At 49.6% G+C, this 26562-nt stretch overlaps 1 protein-coding gene across 1 annotated transcript; it reads right to left on the reverse strand.

Moving 5' to 3' along the window:
* Window positions 1-705: 705 nt before the first annotated feature.
* On the reverse strand, window positions 706-25002 carry HRK (harakiri, BCL2 interacting protein). The gene is made up of 2 exons (XM_003907217.5): window positions 24532-25002; window positions 706-5946 (listed from the first exon to the last, which is right to left on the reverse strand). Exon 1 carries the CDS (start codon window positions 24861-24863, stop codon window positions 24588-24590), a length of 276 nt encoding a protein of 91 aa, XP_003907266.1. The 5' UTR covers window positions 24864-25002; the 3' UTR covers window positions 706-5946; window positions 24532-24587.
* Window positions 25003-26562: the final 1560 nt, after the last annotated feature.

The raw sequence follows: 26562 nt of genomic DNA on the forward strand, positions 1-26562 counted from the left end.
CTCTAAAAAAACAACCTGGGCCAGGCGCGGTGGCTCATGCCTGCAATCCCAGCACTTTGGGAGGTCGAGGCAGGTGGATCACCTGAGGTCAGGAGTTTGAGACCAGTCTGGGCAACATGGTAAAACCCCATCTCTACTAAAAATACAAAAATTAGCCAGGCATGGTGACACATGCCCGTAATCCCCGCTACTCGGGAGGCTGAGGCAGGAGAATAGCTTGAACCCAGGAAGCAGAGGTTGCAGTGAACCAGTATCACGCCACTGCACTCCAGCCTGGGCAATAAGAGCGAAACTCCGTCTCCAAAAAAATGGTATCTGTACTCAACCTCCCATTCTTAGGATGAGACTAGAACCTGAGTTGTCCGCAGTTGGAGACATTCATCTGCAGGCTCATTGGCTTGTCCACAGGATACCATGCATAAATTATGGTTGTGTGCACTGACCTTGAACTCTTGGGCAAGTTTCCCAAACCTGTTGCCCAACCCAAGGGCATTCTTGAGGCCAGTCCTTCCCTTCGGGGGTCGATGGGGTGGCGGATCTTAGGAATTAGAGGAGGGAAGGAAGTGGCTGGCCTTCTGCCAGAGGGAGCGCTGGGGCATGCAGGAGCCAGGGGCAGGGATCCTGTCCCTGTTATGCGGCTGGGTACTCCCAGAGTCTCTGAGGGCCAGCCTTCCAAAAGGAAATGAAAACACAAATGTCTTTGGCTAGAAGTGCACAACCAATTTTTTAATAAAGTCATTACAAATATGTACAAAGCGTCTCCAAGGTATGAAATTCCTCTTACAAAAGAGCACAACGACGTCAGAACCAACAACGTCAGAACCCAGAACGGAACATCCCCAAGCTTATTGCCGCTCTGGCTACGGTTCTCCAGATACCCTCCCAGCTGTCCCTGCCACGCGCACAGCTTCCTTGGCGCTTATAGTGCAAAAGACCTTCGGGAGAAGGAACTTGGGAGTTCAGGTTGGAGAAGAGGGTAGGAAGGAGGTAAGAAAAGCTTCCTGTGTCCTAGGAAATAAGTCATACAGGCCCTATTTGCAAATTCCATGCACCTTCCCTGGGACCTTATAGAAACCAGGAACACAGGAGGAGGGCATGAGTATATAAAATCCACAATGAATCCAACCAGCCTGTCCTTGAGTGTCCCCAAAGGTGACACTTTTTCCAGTGGACCTAAGTCAGGCCCCCGGCTCCCAGCGGGGCCATGTGCTGGCACTCGCCCTGGAACTAGCAGTGCTGTGGGTGACCTCATGCCGGGAACCAGTGGAGCAGAGCAGTCAGCTCGTGAGCGTGGGGGTCCCATGGACTCGAGTCCAAATCTTGGCTCAGGCACTTCGCTGGTGGTGTGGCCTTCAGCTAAGTTGCTCAACCTCTCTGAGCCTCAGCTTCCTCCACTATTAAATGGGAATGATAACAGTACTATCTGCTAAAGTGGGCATGAGGCATCGCAGAGGGGAAGATGGTAAAGCACTTCGCCCAGGGCTTGGGAGTGGCCAGCGCGCCATCAAAGGTAGCTTTGACTATTGTGTAAAGCAGCAAGGACCAGTCTGTTCATGCTGGAAATGAGTCGAGATTGCAGGCTTTTTAACTGCCTTTACCAGAGGGCGGGGCTCTCAGTCAATACTATATAACAATCTGCCAGCAAGGCTTGGGGTCACAGTGGTGACCTGAAAAATCTGTTAAATGTCGTGAACCAGACTGGAAAGGGACATTTCTCATCATCTGCTTCCGAGCAGGACTGTCCCCTCCATCATCCATAAGTCAAGTCTCTTCTGAGATGGAATTCTACAACCTGGCACATTGTAGATGCTCAATAAATATATGCTAAATGAATGAATGAAAATTTTAAAAATAAACTTTCAGCTTAAGCTTTAAAATGACACTTTGACATCAATTTCCTCCCCTCATGGAACTTCCAATCAGCTCCATGGGATAAGAAGAGTGTCTAGCCGGTCCCCCAAACCCTTAACCAACTTCTGACCTTCAGAAAAGAAACGGATATTGACACAGAAGAACGAAATCTGTGTTCTGGTCAATGCAACTTGTAGTATCAGGTGGACACTCATAAAGTCCACAGTGGTGAGCTGGTGTCCCTAAAAGAGACTTGCGTAGGAGGTGGGTGGGTGAGGACTCCCCTGATTCCCCAGGGAGGGAGAGTGATATTTTATCACTGTCAGAAACATCATAATAGGAGAGCATGAGATCAGCTACATACATTGTGAAAACCAGTCACAGTTTCATTTTTCTGTGACGATATTGTTTAAATCACCCTTTCCTCTCATCATCAAAACAGAAAAGAATCAAAATAAGAAGTGGAGGCTGAGCACGGTGCCTCACACCTGTAATCCCAGCACTTTGGGAGGCCAAGGCAGGTGGATCACTTAAGGCCAGGAGTTCAAAACCAGTCTGGCCAACATGGTAAAACCCCGTCTCTATTAAAAATAGAAAAATTAGCTGAACATAGTGGCATGTGCCTGTAATCCCAGCTACTCGGGAGGCTGAAGCAGGAGAATCGCTTGAACCTGGGAGGTGGAGGTTACAGTGAGCCAAGCTTGCACCACTGCACTCCAGCCTGGGCGACAGAGCGAGACTCTGTCTCAAAATAAAGAAGAAGTGGAAAAGAAGTCCCCAGTATCCAAATGAAGGTGGCTAAAAATATAAAAACAAACAAACAAAAAACAGGAACTAGGCTCTAAGAGATGTGCACGGCCAAAATAAAACCGCAAACAAAACAAAACAAACAAAAAACAGGAACTGGGCTCTAGGAGATGCGCACGGCCTAGGACCACGGACAGCAGCCAGTGGGGCTAATGGGCTCCCCAGAGAAACTTCCTACTCAAGCTACACCAATAACAAAGAGAACAGGAAACAGACCCCCAAATTTGAAGAGATTGTATTTGTTTGTGGGGTATCAGGTAGGGGTGAGAAGCTTCCAGAAAGGACTGGATCTCATTCAGAGTGTTGAAGTCCTGGGGGCTCCAGTCCCTGAGGTTCCTGGCTCCCCACTCTCTGAGAGCAAGCAGCACCATCAGAAATGAAGAGGCAAAAGTCTCTTCATCTCATTATGCAGCAAGTTACCTAAACGATGATCTCAGAGGCCTCCCTCTGCTTGTACAGTCTCTCTCTCTCTCTCTCTCACACACACACACACACACACACTGCTGTCTGCTGAAACCCGATATGAGGTCTTTTTTAAAATTCATTTCAAAGCCTCCCTCCCTTTCTCTCTCTCTCTCTCTCTCTTCACAGACGCTCTGCAGTGAAGCTAATCAAAATCAATGACTCCTTGGCAGCCAGAGAAAAGCGGGGGGGTGGAGGAGAGGGAGGGATGTTGCCAGCACTTTGCACGCTGTGGAAATATTTTTTAAAAAACAAGAACCACCCCACTATCTCATGCAATCCAAGCAATACAACAGGAGAGATGGTGGAGACAATATATACATATATATCATGCTTCAATTTCCTAATACAAATGTCCATCAAGAAGTCAAATCTCATATAAAAACAAGCATTAAAAACAACCCCTTGTCAAAAATCGGGGCAGTCGAGAAGTGCACTCCAATGAATGATGTGCAAGAAAAGGCCAGGATTTGATAAATACATGGTCTCTAATAAAACAGGAGAATATCTACAAGGGACTTGGCTGGGAAGCTCTACCAGGAGGTCATGGGTGCCCCAGTTCTCTCAGCAAAGTGGCTTCATTGAAATCAAAATCACCCAAGATGCCAACCCCAGCGTTTGGAGTTTGGATCCTCCAGGGGAAACATCAAAAGCCAGCAGGCAAGTTGGGGTTGAAAAAGGGATCCTCTCACCTTTCATCTTCTCCTGTGTCTACGTGGCCAGCATGCCCCCACTACGACCTTGAAGATACAGCCTTAAAGAAGCAGAGAACCGTGATTGGGTACAACTGTGTAGTAATGGAAGCCTCTCCCCAGAAAACGGGGTGAGCTGGAAAGACCCTAGTCTGTGGCTAAGAAAGTGATTAAATAGAAGCAGAGACTGTATTTCATATTATTCTGATGAATTTGCCTTCTCCAAGTTCGTGGCTTGGTGGGAATATCGCCTGCTGCTCTCTGCAACCCCCAGCTAAGCGAGGGTCCCCTGCAAACATCAACTAGGGGGAGGGCATGAGTAATGAGGAGAAGCAGGCTCCCCCAAAATAAGCGTTATTATTATTATTATTTTTTTATTATTTTTTTTTTTGCCTTGCTGAGTTCCAAGCTGCGGGGTCGGGGAGCCTTCCCTCACATTCAGCAGCCCTGGGGTTACATTTGTCTTTAAAGGGCTATTTAGGAAAACACAAGGAATGGATTTTAAAAAGAAGACAGAAAGAAATCCAGCTCCCAGCTTGCAGCAGCACTGAGAGGTTGTACATTCTAAAGGACCTGGTCATTTACAGCAAAGCCTATGGGGGGATAATTCCCATTTCAGCCGCATCCACCTTAACAAACGTGGATCCCACTGCTGGCTTCTTAGAACTGGAGCGGTGTCCGCTAACCAGCCTGCTGGACCCTCTGTCTATAGGTACCAGGTGGTGACTTGCAAATCGAGCCTTGGAGAATGACTGTCCGAATCTGCAGGCTGACACCTCGCCACCTCGGCTTTGAAAATGGCAGTGTGTGGTATCCTGCGCAGAGGAAGAATACGTGCTTATGTTGGATTTTTCGAAAATGAAAGCAAAAAATAATCACTGCTCCCTGAAGAGTCTTTGCAGCCAAGTCTCCGTCCAGCACACATCTTTTTTTTAGCCCTTCTAGAAACTTCTGAAAATAGTAGCTTATCCTTGGGGGGAAAAAAATCAGACCTCTGTCAATCAGTGAGATGCTGGTGCATTTCATTTAAATGGCCCACTCCCTCCCCCAACGTCCCCTGGTTATAAATCATCTTTGACCAGAATGTAGCCATTTCTTGGCTCTTTAATCCATAAAACCTAAACCCTGAAATCCCCTTGGGGAGTGGAGGAGGCTGTGGGCTGAACTCCGAGGACACTTTTGTGGGGGTGGAGGAGATAGCAACCAAGTCATGCATGAGGTCAGCTTTCTGCCTCATAACCAGCAAGCCTCTCAATGCCATCCTCCCTCTTAGACCCCAAGGTTTGCTCCAAAACACCTCTGGATATTTGTCCCCACGTAGAGAAAGAGAAGAGACTCTCAAGTGGCACTTTTGCAACTTGTCCCTTAAAAAAAAAAAAAAAAATCTGAAACAGCAAAATAGAAATCTCTCTTGTCCTCTGGCCTTCCAACAAGTCTGTCAAAAGAATACCACAGCAGCACCAGCAGGAACGCACTTAGCACCAGCAAAATTTTAAGTGAAGCACCAGAGACATAAAAATCCCATTTCTCTCGACATGACAGTGGGATCTAGCGATCGACCTAGGTAAGTATAGAGGGAGAGGCTAGGACAAGTCAAGAAATGGAGGCACCCCAGACTGCCCCTACACAATTGGCCCCAAGTCCTCACCTTTTTTTTTTTTTTTTTTTTTCCTATCATGCCTTTTGCACTGTTACCTCTTATTCCACCAGCATCTATCCCCAGGCAGTTGGCCGATGCTAGGGCTAATTCCCACCAGTCTTTGCAAACAGTTTCTAAGTACACAGCAGGCATCTCTCTTCTGGCGCCCCAGACATTACAGAATATCAAAGTTCACATCGCAAGGTGCAGAAAAGGAAGGCAACCACGTCCTCGACAAGGCATGCACTGATACGTAATATTCATATTTTTGTTATATATAGAGAGCTGTATGTAAATAGCATTGGGGTGTCTGTTTCTGCAGCTGGATTTCCAAAGGGCTTCCCCAGTCCCATTCTGTGTTTCTACGATCGCTCCAGGCGCTGTCTTTACTCTCCACTTCCTTCTCGAAGTGCCAACCGCGGCCTTTCAAGCTCTGGGCTCCCCCTCTGGAAAACGGGAACCAGCTTTCTCCAAGGACACAGGGTTTTCACCAACCTGCAGAAATAAAGATTGGTATTTTGATCAGTGCAGCTGCTGGGGGTGACGTCAGTGCAGTGGGCCTCTGCTCACTCAGCCCCGGATGTCGGGAGGGGGTGGGGAAGGGGAGAGCTACTGGATGCAAAGCTCTGGTTTTGGAGGAAGGATGCCTCAAAAGCTAGTCTTGGCACTCTTCCCCTTACCAGAGTCTCTGTCTATGTGGCAGCCATCCCCAAATAGACATTTGTGAGAGCACACACACTCCCCTTTCTGCTTTTAGACCTAGATATTTACGTAGTCATCTTCAGAGATTTTTAAAAAAAGAAGAATCTAGAGACACACGAACTTTTTGCTTCTCCAAATTCAGAACAGGACCTTCCTCGATTCATTTCATAGATCCAGATTCAGGAGAGAGTTGTGGGATAGTCTCTGTTCTCTTCTGTTTGTTTGTCCGTTCATTCATCCATTCATTTCTTCCCAAATATGCCAAGTGCCATACTCGGGGCTACAGATTCAATGACATAATTCTTGCCCTTGAGGGGCTCAGAGCCAACAGGGAGATGGGAAGAAATGGATAATGAAAGTCACATGTAAAGAGCATATGCAATCTGGGGAAACGTGGTCTATGGGAGCCCAGGGGAGGCAGCTCATAAGGGAGACAAAGGAGACTCCTCAGAGAGACTGGCAGGCCCCTGTTGACTATTGAAGAGTGCCAGGAAATGAACCAGGATAAGAAAATGAGGCATCCTAGGCAGGGCAGAAAAAAACAGCCCATACCCAAGAGTATCCACAACAGAACGCACAAAATGTGTGCACAAATGCTCACGGCAGAATTATCCATAATAGCACAGTGTGGAAACAACCCAAATGTCCATCAACTGATGAATAAACAAAATGTGGTCTCCCCATACAATGGACTATTAGTCAGCCATCAAAAAGGAATGAAGTGTTGATACTTGAAGATGGATGAACCTTGAAGACATCATGCTAAGTCAAAGAAGCCAGACACAAAGGGACACATATTGTGTGATTCCATTTATATGAAATGTCCACAACAGGCAGATCTTCTGTGACAGAAAGGAGAACGGTGGTTGCCTAGGGCCAGGGCGGGTGGGAGGAATTGGGGAGTGGTGCTCATGAGCACAGGGTTTCTTTCAGGGAAACGAAAATATTCCAAAGTTGACTGTGAAGATGGCTGCAAAATTCTATATATACTCCTCATCATTGACTTGTACACCTTAAACAGGTAGGGTTGTTTATTTGTTTGTTTGTTTTTGAGACAAGGTCTCGCTCTGTTGCCCAGGCTGGAGTGCAGTGGTGCGATCTCAGCTCACTGCAACCTCTGCCTCCTGGGTTCAAGTGACTCTCCTGCTTCAGCCTCCGAAATGGCTGGGACTATAGGTGCACGCCACCACGCCCATCTAATTTTTGTATTTTCAGTAGAGACTGAGTTTTGCCATGTTGGCCAGACTGGTCTTGCACTCCTGACTTCAAGTGAGCCACCCACCTTGGCCTCCCAAAGTGCTGTGATTACAGGCATGAGCCACTGTGCCCGGACTTAAAAGGATAGATTTGATGGCTATAAGTTAGCAGGGGAGATAAGAACGTATCACATGTTACTCTGAAGCAGGTGGCATAAGAACGAGCATGTGGGTAATACACACCAAGTGGTATAGGAGGAGGGAGATCACTTTATGACTTCTGGGTTTGAAAAAGTCTGAGATGTTGACTTGTATGTACCAGCTGGTACCCTTGACTTCTGGCTTTCTTCTGGGTTTGACCAACAGGAAAGGAAGCACTCATGGGAAAGTAAAACCAGATGTTTGTTCCCCAGTTCCCCGCCCGCTGGTCAGAGGTTGGTCACAGCCGCTGCCTGGACTCATGGTACAGTGACACCCTCCTGGGGACTCCAGGTCCCATTCCTTTCCCTGGAACCTTCAGGCCAGGGTGGGAACAGCTCCCCTCTATGGCCAAACCTAGGGTACTGCATTCACTCTCGCTGGTTTCCCAAACCCTGCCCACGCCTTTGCTGTTGAACCTTTCCTAAATTCTCCTCTGATGACTGAGTCTGGAGACACTATCTGCTGTTACTTGGGCCCTAGTGGATACATCTGACTGCATGAAAGAGATGAGTCATAAACACATGGACCCCACAGTCTACGTCAGCTGACAGTCACAAGGATCCAAATCAGTGACTTCAAACCTTTTGCTTTTTTTTCTTTTTTAAAGAAACTGGGTCTCGCTCTGCCACCCAGGCATGAGGGCAGTAGCGCCATCATAGCTCACTGCACCCTCGACCTTCTGAGCTCAAGCGATCCTCCCACCTCAGCCTCTAGCTGGGACTACAGGCATGCAACACCACATCTGGCTAATTTATTATTTTTATTTTTTCTTTTAGAGACAGGGTCTTGCTATGTTGCCCAGGCTGGCCTCAAGTAATCCTCCCACCTTGGCCTCCCAAAGTGCTAGGATTACAGGTGTGAGCCACCACGCCAGGCCAATTCCCCTTCTATCTCATGAGGGCACACACACAGTAGGAGCTCTGCGTTGTTATGCAGCCACCATATATTTTCTTAGAATATGGGATTAGAGTCCTCAATCAACTCAATTGATAAATACACTCAATTTAATGAAACCAGCTTTTGTAACCCCTAAACATCTCCGTTGGTGTCTACTCATAAATCTACAGAATGAAAGTCAGTGTAAACCTGCAGCATTAGCCTAAAATAATTATGCTGCTTTAAGCACAGGTGGGACAGAAGGAGAGCTAGGAACACTTAGTAAGTACCTACTATGCTACTGAGTGTGTGGACTTCGTGCTAAGCTTGGTTATCTGCACCAGATAAGGCCAGGTGCCTGCTTGAAATTTGCCTCTAGGCTTACAGGAAAAATATGCCATGCCAGAGGACAGTACTGTAAATGACCAATATCCGGAGGTGAACCGACAGCCTAGAAGTCAGGATGGGGTTACAATCACTAGGGAAGCTTCAGAGTGGACCCGGGATTTGATTCATGAAATACCTTTGAAGAAATGTCCCTGTTTCCATTTTTCATCCACCACATGGAGGGGGGAGGCAGGCAGAGAGGGAGAATTTGAACCCATAAGGTTCTGCCTCCCTGGGCTGCGGTGATGTTGTGCCGCTTTGGGCACGGAAGGTGAAAGCTGAGAACAGTGAACCCCACTGCAGCATTAGATGGGGTAAGAGGCTTATTCCCTTTTTCTGATGTCAGCAAAGAATTAGGACTCTTGGATTCCCTCCTAAGAGGCCCCCTCATTAAAAAAAAATACCTTGGCCAGGCATGGTGGCTCTTGCCTATAATTCCAGCACTTTGGGAAGCCAAGGAGGCCAGAAGTTTGAGACTAGCCTGGGCAACATGGCAAAAGCTCATCTCTACTAAACATACAAAAAATAGCCAGGTGTGGTGGTGCACACCTGTAATCCCAGCTACTCAGGAGGCTGAGGCATGAGAATCTCTTGAACCCAGGAAGTGGCGATTGCAGTGAGCTAAGATCATGCCACTGCACTCCATCCTGAGCAACAGAGCCAGACCCTGTCTCAATAAGTAAATAAATAAATAAAATTTAAAAAATACCTTTTTTGCCCTTGCTATTTGCACAAATGATAAGTTACAAATTCAAACAGTGGAGAAGAATATAAAAATAAAAGGAAAGCCCCTTCAACCCAACCCTTAAGCCCCACTCCCTTTCCCAGAGGCAGCCGGTATCACCGGCCGGTTGTGCAGCCTCCCAGAGTATTTTCTGTGCATTTGTAGACGCCATGTCTCTTTTTTATTCTTTTCCTACCATTATGTTCCCAGAGCCCAGCACAATGCCCAGCATATAGTGGGTGTCCAATTCATTATCTATTGAGGAGGGTAAATAAGTGACAAACAAATAAAGATGACAGGCTGGGTGTGGTGGCTCACGACTGTAATCCCAGCACTTTGGGTGGCCAAGACAGGTGGATCACTTGAGGTCAGGAGTTTGAGACCAGCCTGGCCAACACGATGAAACCCCGTCTCTACTAAAAATGCAAAAATCGGCTGGGTGCAGTGGCGCACACCTGTAATCCCAGCTAGTCAGGAGGCTGAGACAGGAGAATCACTTAAACCTGGGAGGCGAGGGTGGCAGTGAAGGGGGGGGCCACCCTGCCCCTCCGGCTTGGAAGAAAGAGAAAACCTCCTTACCAAAAACAAAAAAAAAAAAAAAAAAAAGCAGTTTCTCGGATCCTCCATCTTTGGTTTCAGCAGGTTGATTCTGACGAAGGAGTTTCAATGGTACCAATAGTCCTAGTCCCTAAGACTTGAAGGAAGGGCTGGGCATGGTGGCATGTGCCGCTAATCTCTGCTACTCAGGTGGCTGAGGCAGGAGGATTGCTTGAGCCCAGGAGTTCGAGACCAGCCTGGGCAATATAGCAAGACCCTGTCTCAAAAAAAAAAAAAAAAAAAAAAAAAAAACTTGGAGGAGAAGCTCTCCATGCAGAATCCTCTTGCAAAGAAGATTGCTCCGGTCCACATTATCCCCTAAATCTCCATCTGTAGAGTTCATGTCGGCCAGGTAGGAAGCTGCGCGCACAGGAGGCTGTGGAAAGGAAGCTGAAAAGCTGGCTAGGTTGTGATGTGTGAGGAAGGAAGAGGTCACTTGGCAGCCTCTGGAAGAAATATTTGCTCTCCTTGGCCCAGCCTTCTTCTATCAGTGAACAGTTATCAATGCCATCAGCTATATCTAAAGTCTATGAAGAGAGACCTGAGCTCCTACCCACTAGGAAGTTATGGCAGGTGGGCCTTGGAAGCCCAGTTCGCTTGACTTTCAGAAGGGTAAGCAGTGAGAGTTGGGAAGTAGTTCAGCTCAGCACAGAATCAACACCAAAACAAACAAACAAACAAACAAAAATACAGATTCTTCTCAAAGCAAACTGGGGCCTACCAGACAACGTTGCCCATGGCCCATGGCCCCCATGTTATACTATGCACATTCTTTGACCTAACAATTTCACCTTCAGGAACTTCACTTTTTCTTTGCAAAGGTATCCAAATGTGAATGTCCCCTGCCATGCACGGTGGCTCACACCTGTAATCCCAGCACTTTGGGAGGCCAAAATGGGAGGATCACTTGAGCCCAGGAGTTCCAGACCAGCCTGAGCCACATAATGAGACTCCATCTGCACACACGCAAATTTTTTTCTTTTTTGAGATAGAATTTCACAATTATTGCCCAGGCTGGAGTGCAATGGCGCAATCTTGGCTCACTGCAACCTCCGCCACCCTGGTTCAAGCTATTCTCCTGCCTCAGCCTCCCGAGTAGCTGGGATTACAGGCATGCACCACCACGCCCGGCTAATTTTTTTGTATTTTCAGTAGAGATGGAGTTTCACCAGGTTGGCCAGGCTGGTCTCGAACTCCTGACCTCAGGTGATCCACCCGCCTTGGCCTCCCAAAGTGCTGGGATTACAGGCATGAGCCACTGCACCTGGCCACAAAAAAATTTTAATTAGCCAAGTGTGGTGGTGCACGTCTATAGTCCCAGCTACTCAGGAAGCTGAGGTAGGAAGATCACATAAGCCCAGGAGTTTGAAGTTACAGTGGGCTATGATCATGCCACTGCATGTCAGCCTGGGTGACACAGAAAGACCCTGTTTCTAAAACAACAAAAAAAGTTCCTAACAACCTTGTTTACCCTACCAGAAAACAGGAAACAATGCAAATGTTCCCAAGGAAGTGACCATATAAGGAAACCCTGCTTCATCCAAGCAACAGAACATCATGCAGCCATTAAAAAGGATGAGGAAAACCTTTGTGTGTTGACATGGGAAGATCTCAACCACCTATTTTTAGTGAGGAAAAAGCAGGTTACAAAACAGCATGAACAGTATGAGCTCATGTATTTAAAATAGGATGCGTGTGTGGGTGTATATGCATCAAGGGAAGAGCATGGGGGCTCCCTGAAATCAGGGGTCACGAACTGAAATGCACTGGACCCAGTAAAGGTACCCAGGAGGGGCTGGGGACACTGGAGTGTGTTTGTCCTTTCTAAAGGGGTTTCTGACACTCATCTCCAGCCTGTTTCTGCCACATTGTTAGATCTTTTCATTTTTCAAGAAAAATTGGAAATACAGGCTTCTACCTGAAAATGCCTGATTTTTTTTTTTTTTTTGATGGGGTCTCACTTTGTTGCCCAGGCTGGTCTCGAACTGCTGGGCTCAAGTGATCCTCCTGCCCCAGCTTCCTGAGCAATGGGCACTACAGGCACATGCCACCATGCCTGCCTAAAATGCCTGACTTTTAAGTGTTGGGGGAAAACCCACGCAGGTCAAACAGAACTCAACTGCAAGCCAAATTCAGCTAGGAGACCACCCATTTTCACCCCTGCCTGAGATACTCAGACACTCCTACTATCACCTGGCATTTAAGTTCACCTCATCTTAACCCTCAGTAGCTATCTCTGGGCCCCAGGTTCGCCACTGTACAATGAGGGAGATGGGTTAGATGTCTCTAATGGCCTGTCTGGCTCTGGCTATGTTTCCAGAACACAGACCCTTTTGGCTCACAGATCTTTTGAGAATCGGATCCAAACTATGTTTTCTGTCCCAAGTAGGGGGAAGTAGAAGAGGAGGATGAAATCAGCCAGTGTTATTAGCTTAATTACTGGGTGTTCACAAATTTCCTGAGGCCTCCCCTACATTCATTCATTCATGCATTCATTCATTCATTCACCAGTTAGTGAATGCCGCCATGCCCGGGTGCTGGGATACAATAATGGGCAAAATAGGCATGGCGGTTTGCATCTTTCTGGGACCTGAAGGCCAGTGTTGCCTGGGCTGGAAAGTCCTGGTCTAGTGGTTCTCCCAGCCCTGTCAGAGTGGCCTAAGTAGGCCCTTGGTGAGTCCCAGGTTGGGGAAGGTAGGATTAAAGCAGATAGCAACCGCCTTAAGCAAAAGGCTCAGAAAGTTCTGAGACCTCCCACGCATACCACAAAGATGGGCCCGGGGACTAAACTTCTTCTTCTTTTTTTTTTTCCAAAGACAGGGTCTTGCTATGTTGCCCAGGCTGGAGTGCAGTGGCACAATCACTGCAGACTTTACCTCCTGGGCTCAAGCGATCCTCCCACCTCAGCCTCCTGAGTAGCTGGGACTACAGGTGTGTGCCACAATACCTGGCTAATTTTGTTGTTGTTGTTGTTGTTTGTTTGTTTGTTTTTAAATAGAGGTGGGATTTCGCCATGTTGGCCAGGCTGATCTTGAACTCCTGACCTCAAGTGCTCTACCCACCTCGGTCCCCCAAAGTGCTGGGATTACAGGTGTGAGCCACCGCACCCAGACTATGGACTCCATTTTACACCAAATAAGAACAACATATATCATAGGCTGTCATTCACCATTTTCGGAACACCAGTGACATGCCTTGTACTGCGCTGGAGTAGATTACAGCATGCTTCCTTCATGCTAGGAGGTCATTACGGAGGTAAAACAGCATTGGTTCTCCCAGCCACTCACACATAGAGGGGCTGAATCTGTGCCAGCCGCTTAATATATAGTGCTCCTCCAGTGCAGATGCTATTATTCTTCCCAGTTTACAGATGAGGAAACCAAGGCTCAGAAGGTAATGGGATCGGCCTAAGGTCACACAACTGGCAAATGGGAGATGGAGAAAGTTATCTGAAAGTCGGCCTGACTCCAAAATTCATGTCCCTTTCCGTGAAGCTTCCCTGCCTCAGCACAAAGTATTGGTGAGGAAGATAAACAGTTACCAGGGTTACATTTTCTGAATCAAGTCTTAGGCTTTTTGGTCTGCCAACAGTCTCAAATATTCTAAGTCTGAGCCATCTTTGAAAAATGGTACTTTGGCCGGGTGTGGTGGCTCACACCTGTAATCCCAGCACTCTGGGAGGCCAAGGCAGGCATATCTGGATCACTTGAGGTCAGGAGTTCGAGCACCAACCTGGCCAACATGGTGAAACCCCTTCTCTACTAAAAATACAAAAATTAGCTGGGCGTGGTGGTGGGCACCTTGTAATACCTAACCTACTAGGGAGGCTGAGGCAGAAGAATTGCTTGAACCTGGGAGCAGGGGTTGCAGTGAGCCAAGATCGTGCCACTGTGCTCCAGCCTGGGCAACAGAGCAAGACTCTGTCTTAAAAAAAAACAAAAACGAGAAAATGATACATCTTCTTGAATCCATTCCAGTAACTCTGACACATCCCCACTCCTGGAAGACCTCCCTCTCCACCCATGCAAGTCACTTTGTCTTAGTTCCTCCAGCATCAGTATGTTAGCATTTTACAGGGTTTATTAAGTACCATGCGGTAGCTCCAAGATTATTAGATGAACATGATTCCTGCCCCCAGGATGACAGGTACAGCCAGGCAGACAGAGCAGCTTTCCAGATTAGTGACATTGATGAGACTGGGAACCTTTCCCTGAAGTGGGACAGGCATGCTAGGCGTCATCCACACTCCCACACTGGCTAAAGGTGTGGTCCATGAAGAAAAGTCCACAGCAAGGCAACAGAGATTCATCTGAGGCCAGTCACAGCCAGCTCAAGAGCCAACAGATACTTGACATATAAAGGCCAGTGACATGGGCTGGGCCCAGTGGCTCACGCTTGGAATCTCAGCACTTTGGAAGGCCAAGGCAGAAAGAAAGACTGCTTGAGCCCAGGAGTTCCAGACCAGACTGGGCAACATGGCGAGACCCCATCTCTAAAAAAATAAAATAAAAAATTAGTGGCATACACCAGTAGTCTCAGCTACTGGAGAGGCAAAGGTGGGAGGATCACTTGAGCCCAGGTCGAGAGTGCAGTGAGACCTGATTGCACCACTGCACCCCAGCCTAGGCAACAGAGAGACCCTGTCTCAAATAAAGAAAGGCCAATGACATGAATGAGACATGGGAGCCAATGGCAGTGTTTGCAGATCTTGACCACATGATTTTATGCTCTAGATGGCCTTTATAACACAAGAATGCTCATTATGTTTTTTGTTTGTTTGTATTTGAGACAGAGTCTCGCTGTGTCACTCAGGCTGGAGTGCAATGGCATGATCTCAGCTCACTGCAACCTCTGCCTCCTGGGTTCAAGCGATTCTCCTGTCTCAGCCTCCCCAGTAGCTGGGACTACAGGCATGTGCCACCACACCAGGCTAATTTGTTTCTATTTTTAGTAGAGATGGGTTTCATCATGTTGGTCAGGCTGGTCTCGAACTCCTGACCTCAAATGATCCACCCACCTCGGCCTCCCAAAGTGATGGGATTACAGGTGTGAGTCACCGTGCCTGGCCAAAAAAAAAAAAAATTACTTTTTATTTTTTTTGAGACACGGGCAGGTTGAAGTGTGGTAGCATGATCACAGCTCACTGCAGCCTCAACCTCCCTAGGCTCAAGCGATCCTCCCATCTCAGCCTCCCGAGTAGCAAGACTACAGGTGCATGTCACCATGCTTGGCTAATTTTTCCTTTTTCTTTTTTTAGATTGGGGCTCACTTTGTTGCCCAGGCTAGTATCAAACTCCTGGCTTCAAGCAATCCTCTCACCTGTGAGCATTAAAAAAAAATTTTAATTAGTTTTTTTTCTTTTTTTCTCTGAGATGAAGGTCTCACTCTGCTGTCTGCCCGGGTTGGAGTACAGTGGTGTAATTGTAGCTAACTGCAGCTTTGAACTCCTGGGCTCAAGTGATCCTTCACTGTTCCTTCACCATGATGGATGGGGAATGTAAATGATGGACTAACTAAATAAAGCAATACTAACCAACTTCTAAGTGTGGTGGCTCGCGCCTGTAATCCCAGCACTTTGGGAGGCCAAGGTGGGCAGATCACAAGGTCAGGAGTTCGAGACAAAGATGCCCAATGTAGTGAAACCCCGTCTCTACTAAAAATACAAAAATTAGGCCAGGTGTGGTGGCAGGCACCTGTAATCCCAGCTACTTGGGAGGCTGAGGCAGGAGAATCTCTTGAACCCAGGAGGTGGAGGTTGCAGTGAGCCAAAATCGCACCACTGCACTCCAGCCCAGGCAACAGTGTGGGACTCCATCCCAAAAAAAAAAAAAAAAGAAAGAAATGTCTCATAGAAAAATACTAAAAGGTTGAACAAATGCCTGTGATATATGGAAAAGGTCAGGTTACAGATAATATATTTAGAGTGATTCCATGTGTTAAAGTACCCATCCAGCCAGGCATGGTAGTGCACACCTATAATCCCAACACTTTGGGAAGCCAAGGCAGGAGGTCCTGAGCTCAGGAGTTCAAGACCAGCCTGGGCAACAGAGCAAAACCCTGTCTCTACAAAAAATACAAAAATTAGCCAGGTGTGGTGGCATGCACCTGTAGTCTCAGCTACTTGGAAGGCTGGGGTGGGAGAGTCACTGGAGCCCAGGAGGTTGAGGCTGCAGTGAGCTATGATCCTGCCACTGCACTCCAGCCTGGGTGACAGAGTAAGACCCTGTCTCAAAAAAACAGAGAGAGAGAGAAAAGAGAGAGAGAGAGAAAGGAAGAGAGAGAGAGACGGAAGGAAGGAAGGAAGGAAGGAAGGAAGGAAGGAAGGAAGGAAGGAAAGAAGGAGGGAGGGAGGGAAATAAAAAAGAGAAAGAAAGGAAGGAAGGAAGGAAAGAGAAACGGAGGAAAGAAAGAAAATCACATGACGAAAGGGTCAAATCTAATGCAACGGAAAGGTAGAAAGGCTTAGAAGCTGTCTGGTCTTTACATGGGAAAGGACTGCAATCTTTTGCTACTCAGACCTTCTGCTCAAAGCTGAACCTCCTATCTCCAGAGGCAAGACTCTAATTTTCGTTCTTTCTTTTTTTTTTTTTTTTGAGACAAGGACTCATTGTGTCACCCAGGATGGAGTGCAGTGGCACAATCACAGCTCACTGCAGCGACAAAGTCCTGGGCTCAAGCAATCATCCCGCCTCAGCCTCCCCAGTAGCTGGGACTACAGGTGCATGCCACCACGCCTGGCTACAATTTTCTTTTATTCAGCATTTTCCAAATAGTTGCCAATGAACTATTGTAATATTTTTTTGTCACCAAGAAAACGTTATTTATTTTTCTGAGACAGGGTCTCATTCTGTTGCCCAGCCTGGACGCAGCGGTACGACTGCAGCTCACTACAGCCTCAGCCTCCCGGGTTCAGCAATCCTCCCATCTCAGCCTCCCGAGTAGTTGGCAACACAGGTGTGGACCACCATACCTCATCAATTTCTTATTTTATGTAGAGATGGGGTCTCACTATGTTGCCCAGGCTAGTCTCAAGTTCCTGGGCTCAAGCAATCTTCCCACCTCAGCATCCCCAAGTGCTGGCATTACAGGCATGAGCCACCACATCCAGCTACTTGTTTAAAAAAGGAATATTATATCAAGTTTCCCAGAGCAATTAAATTCCACCCTGCCCAAGTCTCTGGCCCATGGAGCAAAGGTTCAGTGTGGGAAAGCTCTGCGGGAAGCAGCCATCTTGGATAAGCCAGTTGCCTCCTCACAGGAAGAGGAAGGAGCTTCCTCCTTGCCTGGCCAACCAGAGTCATAAAAGGGTGCATCTTATTGATGTGGGCTAAATCAGAAATCCCCCACCCAACAGCAGGGGCACCAGTTTAGGGCAGGAAAGGAAGAGGGGAGCCAGTGCTGAGTTGGATGGTGAGAGTTCTAAGGGTGATGGAGACCCAATCGATGCCCACAGTGTTCCCCTGGCACTGAGGGGGGTGGGTGTGAGTGAGTTGGTTCAGGGATCACGACCTCTCAGACCTTGGCAGGAGGTGAACTGGTTTACTTCTACTAAGAGGCGAGGGCAGGGGCAGAGCCTCGGTCTCCTGTCTCCGAAAGAGTCTGGGGTCACCTGAGGGCTGCAGTTGGGACTCGTTCATTTCTGCATCCCTGCACCTGGGCATCCAGCCCCGGCACCAAGCTACACTGCTTGTTTCTCTTTCCTGAAATGTACTATGCAGTCTCACCTCCAGGCCACTGGACTTGCTCTCTCTCTTCCCAAAACACCTTTCTTGAATGTCTTCATATGGCTGGCTCCTTTGTGTCATTCAAATCTGCTATTCCCCTGGTTCCTCTTCAAAGTGGCCTTCCTTCCCTCATCACCACAGGTGAGGAGTCCCTGGGGCACTCTTTATTGTTTTACCTTTGTGTATTACCTTCGGGGCCCTGAGCACTTTCTGAAATTATCTCTGTGTTAGACTGCATAATCCAAAGGTGGCCACTATAATGTCTCCCATTCCCCATGCTATTCCAGAACCTCACCACTCCCCCATGAGGTGGAGTCTAATTCTGCCCCACCTTGAATCTGCATCAGCTTCTGACTTCTAACCAAAGTGACTTCGGAACTGGGTCAGATAAAGCAAAGCAGCTTCCACCTAGTTCCCCAGGATACTTGCTTTTGGAGCTCCCAGTCACTGTGTCAGAATCCAGCTGCCATGCTGTGAGGAAGCCCAAGCCACACGAAGAGGCTGAGTATAGCTGCTCCCATTAACAGCCCCAGCTGACTCCCAGTATTAACAGCCAGACATGTAAATAAGGTTGCTTCCCCAACCATGACTCCAGTCCTCAGCCATCCTGGAGCAGAGACAAGTCACCCCCACTACTCCCTGACCAAATTCCTCACCCACAGAATGTGTGAGCATGGTCAAATATGTCAGCCTCCCATATAGGTGGGTTCCACATCCAAGGATTCAACCAGCCTCAGATCAAAACTATTGGAAAAAAATAAAATTAAAAAATAACAATTTTTAAAAACACACATAAAAACAATACAGTATAATTATTTACATAGCATTTACATTGTATTGGGTATTACAAGTAATCTGGACATGATTTAAAGCACACAGTGTGTGGGTTACATGCAAACACCACACCATTTCATATCAAGGACTCGGCATCCTCGGATTTTGGGATCCAAGATGGGATCCTGGAACCACTTCCCCCCAGAGACAGAGGGATGGCTCTAGTTGTTTGAAGCAAAATTTAGTAGTTTTGGAGTAATTTGTTACAGAGAAGTAGTAACAAGAACAATATTTACGTATTGTCTGTCTCTTGCCACTAAAATGTGGGCTCCATGAAAGCAGGGAACTCTACGTCTTGGTCCTTCCTGTAGCCACAGGAGATACTCAATACTCAATACAGATACACAGAAGATAATAATTAGCAGTTGTATAAGTGGAAGAACCTGAATTTGGGAAACAATAGTGACTATGTTGCATAGTTTCTTTTTTTAATTTTTTTTTTGTGACTGAGTCTCACTCATTCTGTTGCCCAGGCTGGAGTACAGTGGCACGATCTCGGCTCACTGCATCCTCCGCCTCCTGGGTTCATGCAATTTTCCTGTCTCAACTTCCCGAGTAGCTGAATACAGGCACACACCATCATGCCTGGCTAATTTTTGTATTTTTAGTGGAAACAGGGTTTCACTACATTGGCCAGGCAGGTCTCGAACTGCTGACCTCAAGGGATCCACCCGCCTCAGCCTCTCAAAGTGCTGGGATTACAGGTGTAAGCCAGCGTACCCGGCTGATGTTGCATAGTTTCTGATTCATTTAACAAAGCACATAGTTATTGTACACCTACCATGTGACAAGCAAGTTGCCAGGGACTAGGGACACTGTGGGTTAGCTTTCTGTTCCTGTGAAATCCTATCACAGGGACACTAGTGAGGACCACCAAAGAAACAGAAGCCCCCTCCCCACCTCTCGTTATCTGCCTGTCTAAAAGGCTGACTTTTCAAAAACTCGAGTTATGATTGCCAAATCCAGCCAGCCCACATCTGGGGGTATATTTAATTATTCCCAGGTGTGGCTCTTTTCCATCCACAGCTCAGTCACTTGTACTCTGGCCTCTCACTAGGTGAGCGGATGACTCCAGACAGGGACCATGTGGCAGGAAGGCTGCCTGGTTCTGCACATCTGGCCCCTTCCCGGGGGGTTCCTCCCCAACAGCTGTCCTCCTCGGGCTCCCTCGCCAAGCAGAAGGCCAAGCTTTCAAGCTCTAAAAGTAATTCTGGCAGGGGTGCTGCGGGCTGGGAGGGAGGCCTGCGGGATGCTCCTCCAGGTTTAACCACTTAATCCCCAAAGTACCTGCCAAGAACCAGTTAGCAAGTCTGGTTGGCCGGCCAGGCCGTCATTAATTCATTAAAGCAGGCTCCCGCTGGCCCATTATCTTCCTTGCCACTGACCACGTCGCCTTATGGGCCTGCAGAGTCCCCCTCTCTCCCCTTCCCCTGCTCCCAAGGCAGAATTCTACCCAGCCCTGGCCTCCACTCCCAGGCAGATTCCTCGGCTCCATTCTCTCTCCCTCCCTGCCCCCTCCGCAGGCACGCTTCTCCCTCCCTCCCTCCCACGCCTCCGCCAGCCAGCGCTCACCATAAAGCGTCTTTTGTTCCCTCTCTCCTGTATCTTTGAGTATTGACTGGTTAAATCATACCCGTCCTCCTCCCGGCCTCCCCAGCCTCAGAGGAGCCTCCCCTGGGGCTCTGGAAGAAAGGGAATTGCACTTGTGCAGGAATTCACTGTGCGCCAACCCGGTCTGCTTACTGCCCCTATCTCCTCTTCCCCTGCAAGTCATGGGGTGGGGGGCGCTGTGTGACTTCAAAGACAGAAGCTCCAATTCCGCTGGGGATCACTTAGGTGGATGCTCTCTGCCTCGGCTTCCCCTTTGAAATAAAAGGAATGGCACTGACCATTTCATGACATCCTCTGTTGAGTGAAGTTAACAGACAGACACTACACTGGACTTTTTTTTTTTTTTTTTTTTTGAGACAGAGTCTCACTCTGTCACCTAGGCTGGAGTGCAGTGGTGTGATCTCAGCTTGCTGCAACCTCTGCCTTTGGGACTCAAGTGATCCTCCCACCTCAGCCTCCCAAGTAGCTGAGACTACAGGTGCACACCACCATGCTATTTTTTTTTTTTTTTTTTTGGGTACAGACAAGGTTTCACCATGTTGCCCAGGCTGGTCTTCAACTCCTGGACTCAAGTGATCCGCCCACCTTGGCCTCCCAAAGTGCTGGGATTACAGGATGGAACCACTGGCCCAGCCTGCACTGGACACTTTCAATAAATATTCTCTTATCATTCTCCCAATAACCCTGGAAGGATACAGCTCCAGTTTACAGATAAAGGTACAGAGGTAATGGTTCTTTCTCAAGGTCATGCTGTCAGCAAGTGGCTGGGCGCTTAAGAGTCTCTCAACCATTATTCTCTCCTGACCCTTCTGGCACTGATTTCCCAGGAGGGCAGGTAGGAGTGGTGTGGAATGGCCAGCAATAATAATGGTAAAATGTTGACTACCTTGGGAAAGAATGATAGTAAATGCACTATAATAATCATGATAGCTCACATGTATATCCACTGTTCTAGAACTTTCCATGTATGAATTCATTTAACCCTCTTAATAATGTGCCTATACATTAAGTACTATTATTGTCCCCATTTTACATATGGGAAAACTGAGTCTTGGGTTTTTGTTTCTGTTTATTTTTTTTAAAGGATGACTTCTGAGAAAAGTATTGCTGGCTCGCAGTAGAGACTCAAAACAAACATACTGGATACACACACACACACACACACACACACACGTTTTAAATTATTATTGAGATGGAGTCTCGCTCTGTCGCCCAGGCTGGAGTGCAGTGGTGTGATCTCGGCTCTTCTTGGCTGACTTCTTGGCTGACTGCAACCTCCGCCTCCTGGGTTCAAGCGATTCTCCTGCCTCAGCCTCCTGAGTAGCTGAGATTACAGGTGTGCACAATCACGCCAAGCTAATTTTTGTATTTTTAGTAGAGTTGGGGTTTCACCACGTTCGCCATGCTGGTCTCAAACTCTTGACCTAAGGTGATCCGCCTGCCTCGGCCTACCAAAGTGCTGGGATTACAGGGGTGAGCCACGCTGCCTGGCCTGTATGTAGAAAATATTGATTCTGCATATAGCTGAGCACACCCTTAAAACCTACGGGAATTGAAAGTGGTAGTTCCTACCCTATATGGCTGGCACAGGCCTCCCTCAAACACCTAAGGTACAGCTGTGAACATTCCCCTTTCTCTATTAGGGTAGGGAAAGTGGAGAGCACCCCATATCCAGCATAGAACACAACAAACTATTTTCCTCCAGTGAATTTTCTTTCCCTTCTACTTAACTTACCAGAGCTGAGAAAAAACGGGTTTCCCCAAATTAAACCAAAAGCACAATAAAGGCCGGAGCTGCTGGTATTCTGAGGTCAGATGTAGGCTGCAGAGAGAGAACTTCATCCGGGCCAGTGCAGGGAGCCCGAGCAGGGGGGAACCCGGCCTGGGAGCGCAGGAAGGCAGGTGGTGAGTAATTCTCCGGGTGTCCCGAGGGTATGAGGGGCGGCGCTGGAGGGAAGCCGGGCGGGGCATCCTGAGGTCAGGGCGCCAGAGGCTGCAGAACCCTGGAGGGGACGCCCGGGCGGGACAAGGCAGGTAGGAGAAGAACCCAGAGGTGTGGGAAGAGGGTGTCGCAGAGTCAGGGCGCAGCACAGGAATAACTGTGGGGTAGAAGCCGGGGGGTGGGGGAGAGGGCGGAAATAAACTCCACGGAGACCCTAACCTGCTGCTGCCCTCCCAACACCGATGCAAAACAGCGAAACTCCTGGCCGACGCCCTCCCCTGCAGCGCAGGCCCCAGTTACCCAACTCCTCCCCTGCGCTCCGGCGCAGAGCGGCGCACTCTGCCCGCCCCTCCCGCAGCCTCCCCTTCCAGGCCCCGGGAGCGGTCCCATCCCTGACACTAACACACCGGTAAACGGGAACACAGTCAGGCTCCAGCTCGAGTCCTCTGCCTCCCGGGAGGGTGCACCCGACATCCCGCACGCCTGGTCCCAGGAGGGGAGCGCTTATCCAGTCTCCTGGACAACAAAACCAGAGAAAGACGTGTCCCAGCCCTCTCCACAGTGCTATTTGATTTTACTCCCTTCCTCTCTTTCCTTCTCATTTACTTTTCAATTGTCTTGCAACTTGTTTTCCAGGCAGTTTCTCTTTTTCTCTATCCTCCCCAAACTTCTTGTCCCTCCCCATCTCGTCGCCTGTTTTTTCTCTCCCTCTTCACCCACTTTTTTTTCTGCCTCTTCCCAAATTCCACGCTTTGGACTTCGCGTCTGTCGCTCAACTTCCTTTTTCTGCTCCCCGCGATACATCTAAAATGTTTTTCCCGTCCCTGGAACTGGGCAGCCTCAGCCTGACCCCTTTCAGTCGCGGGAGCCCCCAGCCTCTCCAACAGGAGAGGGAGAAGGCGGGGAGAAGTGGATGGGACCCCCCGGCGCCCGGGAGCCGAGCGGAGAGCGCTCCGAAGTGCGCACTTCTCTTTGCCAGCGCCCGGGCTGCGCGGGCCCACGCGACATCTGTCGCCTGCGGTCCCGGCTCACACCCCGCGCACCCCCGCAGCTCCCTGGGCGCTGCCACCCCCCACGCTCCGGCTGCCGCCTTTCCCCGCGGGCGCAGACGCTCGGGCCTCGCCTTCAGGCGCCGCTCCAACTTCCCAGGGTGTCTGCGGCGCGCGGCGGGGCTCGGCGGCGGGGACCCAATGGCGGCTGGCTATGTCACCTTTGATATTCACCTTCTGGCCCTAGACTCATCTATGGTGGGCTCAGCCTGATTCTCCCTCATTTTCTGCAGCGCTCCTCGCTACTCCAGGATCCAGAGTAGTAAGACGATGCTTACACTGTGCGCTTCCTCAAAGCGCCTAGCACAGTGTCAGGCGCACAGCTAGGGCACAATAATTCCCCCACCCCAAGAACCTAGTATCTTCCTCCCACTGATACCGACCACACTAGGCGCTCAATACCCACTTCCCGTCCTAAGTTCTCAAAGCATTACCCCCCTAAACAGTGCCCAGCACCCCGAAGGAGCTCAATAAATGTTCCTTCCTTAAGGCTTCCCATTGGAGTTTGCCTGAAAGCCTTCTATTCCAGCCCACTCCGAAGGCGTCTCCTTCCCATCGCAGCTACAACCGTCTGGAGAGAAGGAAGCCAAACTCCTTAAACAGGACACCTCACTGGAGAAGGAGCGACGTTGGCAGGGCAGAAGAAAACTGCAAATGCGCGGAGCTTGGGAAGAAAGATTGGGCCAGCCAGAAACCTGGAAGGGGAGGAAGTCTCGAGATGCGCTTGGGGTGCCAGAGAATGGGGATCAGAGATTGGAGAAGTGACACTTAGGGAGAAGAGGTTGGGAGCAAAGGTGATGGAGACGGTGGCGACTCAGGAACAGCAAGAGGCTTGGAAGGGGACCGAGGACCTTTCTTGGAACTGCGATAGACTTTAAGTATTTGGCGTGGCTTACAACTATATTCTCATCGCAGGCACACTTTTTATTTGCATTGTGTGTTTATTTGTGGGGCTGGTGGGGATTATGGAGGTTGAAGTCCTCCTCAAGCCACCGAGCTATAAGTGAGTAGCAAGATGCGCTTAAGGACTCGGAGAGATAGGGGCAGAAATGGTGGACCTGACACTTGGAAGGAAAGACTGGGGACTGGGTAGGAGAGGGGGGCCGGAGATGGTTGCAAGAGAAAAGAACGGAGGAAGAAGGAGAAGGGAAGAGAAAAAAGCCAAACTTGCCACTCTGCCGCTCCCGGGCCAGTGCCCAGCTGCCGCGCCCTGGCTCTCGGTCGCTCGCTCGCGTACCTGTTGCTTGCTCCGGCTGGGTCTCGGCTCCGGCCCCACCAAGAAGCCCCGCGTTCCTACAAGTTCCGCCTGCCGAGCAGCCAGGCCGCCAGCGCCGCCACCTGCGCGGCCGCGCACAGCCAGGGCCAGTAGGTGGGGAGCGCGCCGGGCGCCGGCGCCCTCCGGCTCCGCGCGCGGCGCCGCCACATGGTGCGCTGGTGCAGCTCGTCGCCAAGCGCCTTGAGCCGGGCGGCGGTGAGCTGCGCGGCGGACGAGCGCAGCCCCAAACGACCCGCGCTGCAGGCGCACACGGCCGGGGGGCCGCGGCCGCGGTGCAGGGGGCACGGGCACATGACCGCTGGCCTCGCTCCCGCCCCGCGCTCGGGCCGCCCCTCGCCTCCTCTCCCTCCGGCCTCTGCGCCCGCTGCCGCCGCGCTCCAGCCGCCGGGGGCCTCCCCTGGACACCAAGTTTCTCCTTGTGTTGTGCGTTTGTTGTGCTGACGGCGCTATTATTAATTAAAGTGTCACATGGTGGAGGGGGGCGGGGAGGGGGGTTACATCATCCGGCCCCCGGGGGTGGGGGGGGCTGCAGGCAGAAGAAACCGAGAGGTAACTTTTAACCCTAGCGGCGCCGGCAGCGAGGGGGCGCGAGGTTTGGAAGACCCGGAGCGCGGCGCGGGGCGACGCGAGAAGGCGCCCCGCAGCGGAGGTCCCGGGCTTTGGGGGTCTCAGGGGACCCCCGCGGAGGCGAGGAGCGCGAGGGAAGGTTGTTCTTCCCCTTTTCCTGAATTCAGCTCGAGTTCCGATTTGGCGAGGGAAGAAGGCTTGTTTGCGGTTTTGGATGAAGCTGATACTGAATTCGGCTGCATTATTCAAAAATATTCCGAGGCTGTTGTTTTGTTTGGGGGAGGTGGGTGGATTCAAAATCTTACGGAAGAGCCAGATTACACCTAACTTGCCTCGTTTCAGGTCTGACTTGGCACCTGTAGGCATTTAGCCTGACCCTAACGCGGCCCCAGCGCCTGCCTAGAAACCCTGACGTAGGCGTGATAGGGGGCTGAATGGGTCGGTCCTGAGCTCGCGAGGGGCGTGGATGGAGGCATTCTCGCTGCCCAGCACCCACACCCAAAAGACCCTCACAAGGGGCTTTCTAAAGGGAAACTTCTTGTCTGCTTTCTTTGTGAATATTATTTTCCTGATGGGGTTACGGTTTTCTGCGACGATCCCAATTTAATGCGCAGTGAATACCCTAAGGAGTCGGCGAGAGGAGGGGCGCGGGGGACTTTAATTCCTCCTTTTTCAACCCGACAGCCACTCCTGTGCACCCCCAGACTGGAGCGTCTGGAGTTGTCACAGCCAGTGACGGTTCAGAGGGGCTGGGCGGCTCTCAGCATTCTGTGGGGGGAGAATGAAACCTGCGATCTTAAATCGACTGGGATTCAGACCACTTTAGGATTCAGACGATCGGGATGAGTCCAGAGGTGGCTCCAAGTTCGGAGTCTGGAACCTGCTGAGGAAGCTTCCATTCTTTCCTTCCCACCGCAGAGTATAACCAAGATTCTTCAAGTCTGTGAACTTAGTTTTGGTCTGAATTGATCAGGAGGAGAAATGTCCCTTTTGGCCTACAGCGTGTTGAAATGACAACAAAGTCAGGGGTCAGAGTTCACAACACTGTGTGATTCTGGTGGCCTTTTCCCGCACCCAGCTCCAATTATCCTAGGCTTCATAATGGCCAAGACTTACTGCGCACCTTCTATGTCTGGCACCTGTAGGCTTTGGGCGCTCTTGCCTCTGCTGCCTAAAGGTAAATCTCCCAACTATTCTACATGCAATTACTATAATATTTCAAAGATGAGGAAGCTGAGGCACAGGTAGATGAGGCCTCTTGCCCTAGCTCACAGAGTAGCTAAGAATGAAACCGGCATCTGAACTAGGGCAGTATGCCGCAGGCTCTAAGCTCTTAACCACGGTTTTATACTGCCCCCTGTAATCTGGGAATAATAATACCTCCATCCCAGGATTGGGGCAGAGATTAAATGAGAGAAGTGTGTG

This window comes from Papio anubis, chromosome 9, assembly GCF_008728515.1.
Source record: "Papio anubis isolate 15944 chromosome 9, Panubis1.0, whole genome shotgun sequence".
NCBI classification, from domain to species: domain Eukaryota; kingdom Metazoa; phylum Chordata; class Mammalia; order Primates; family Cercopithecidae; genus Papio; species Papio anubis.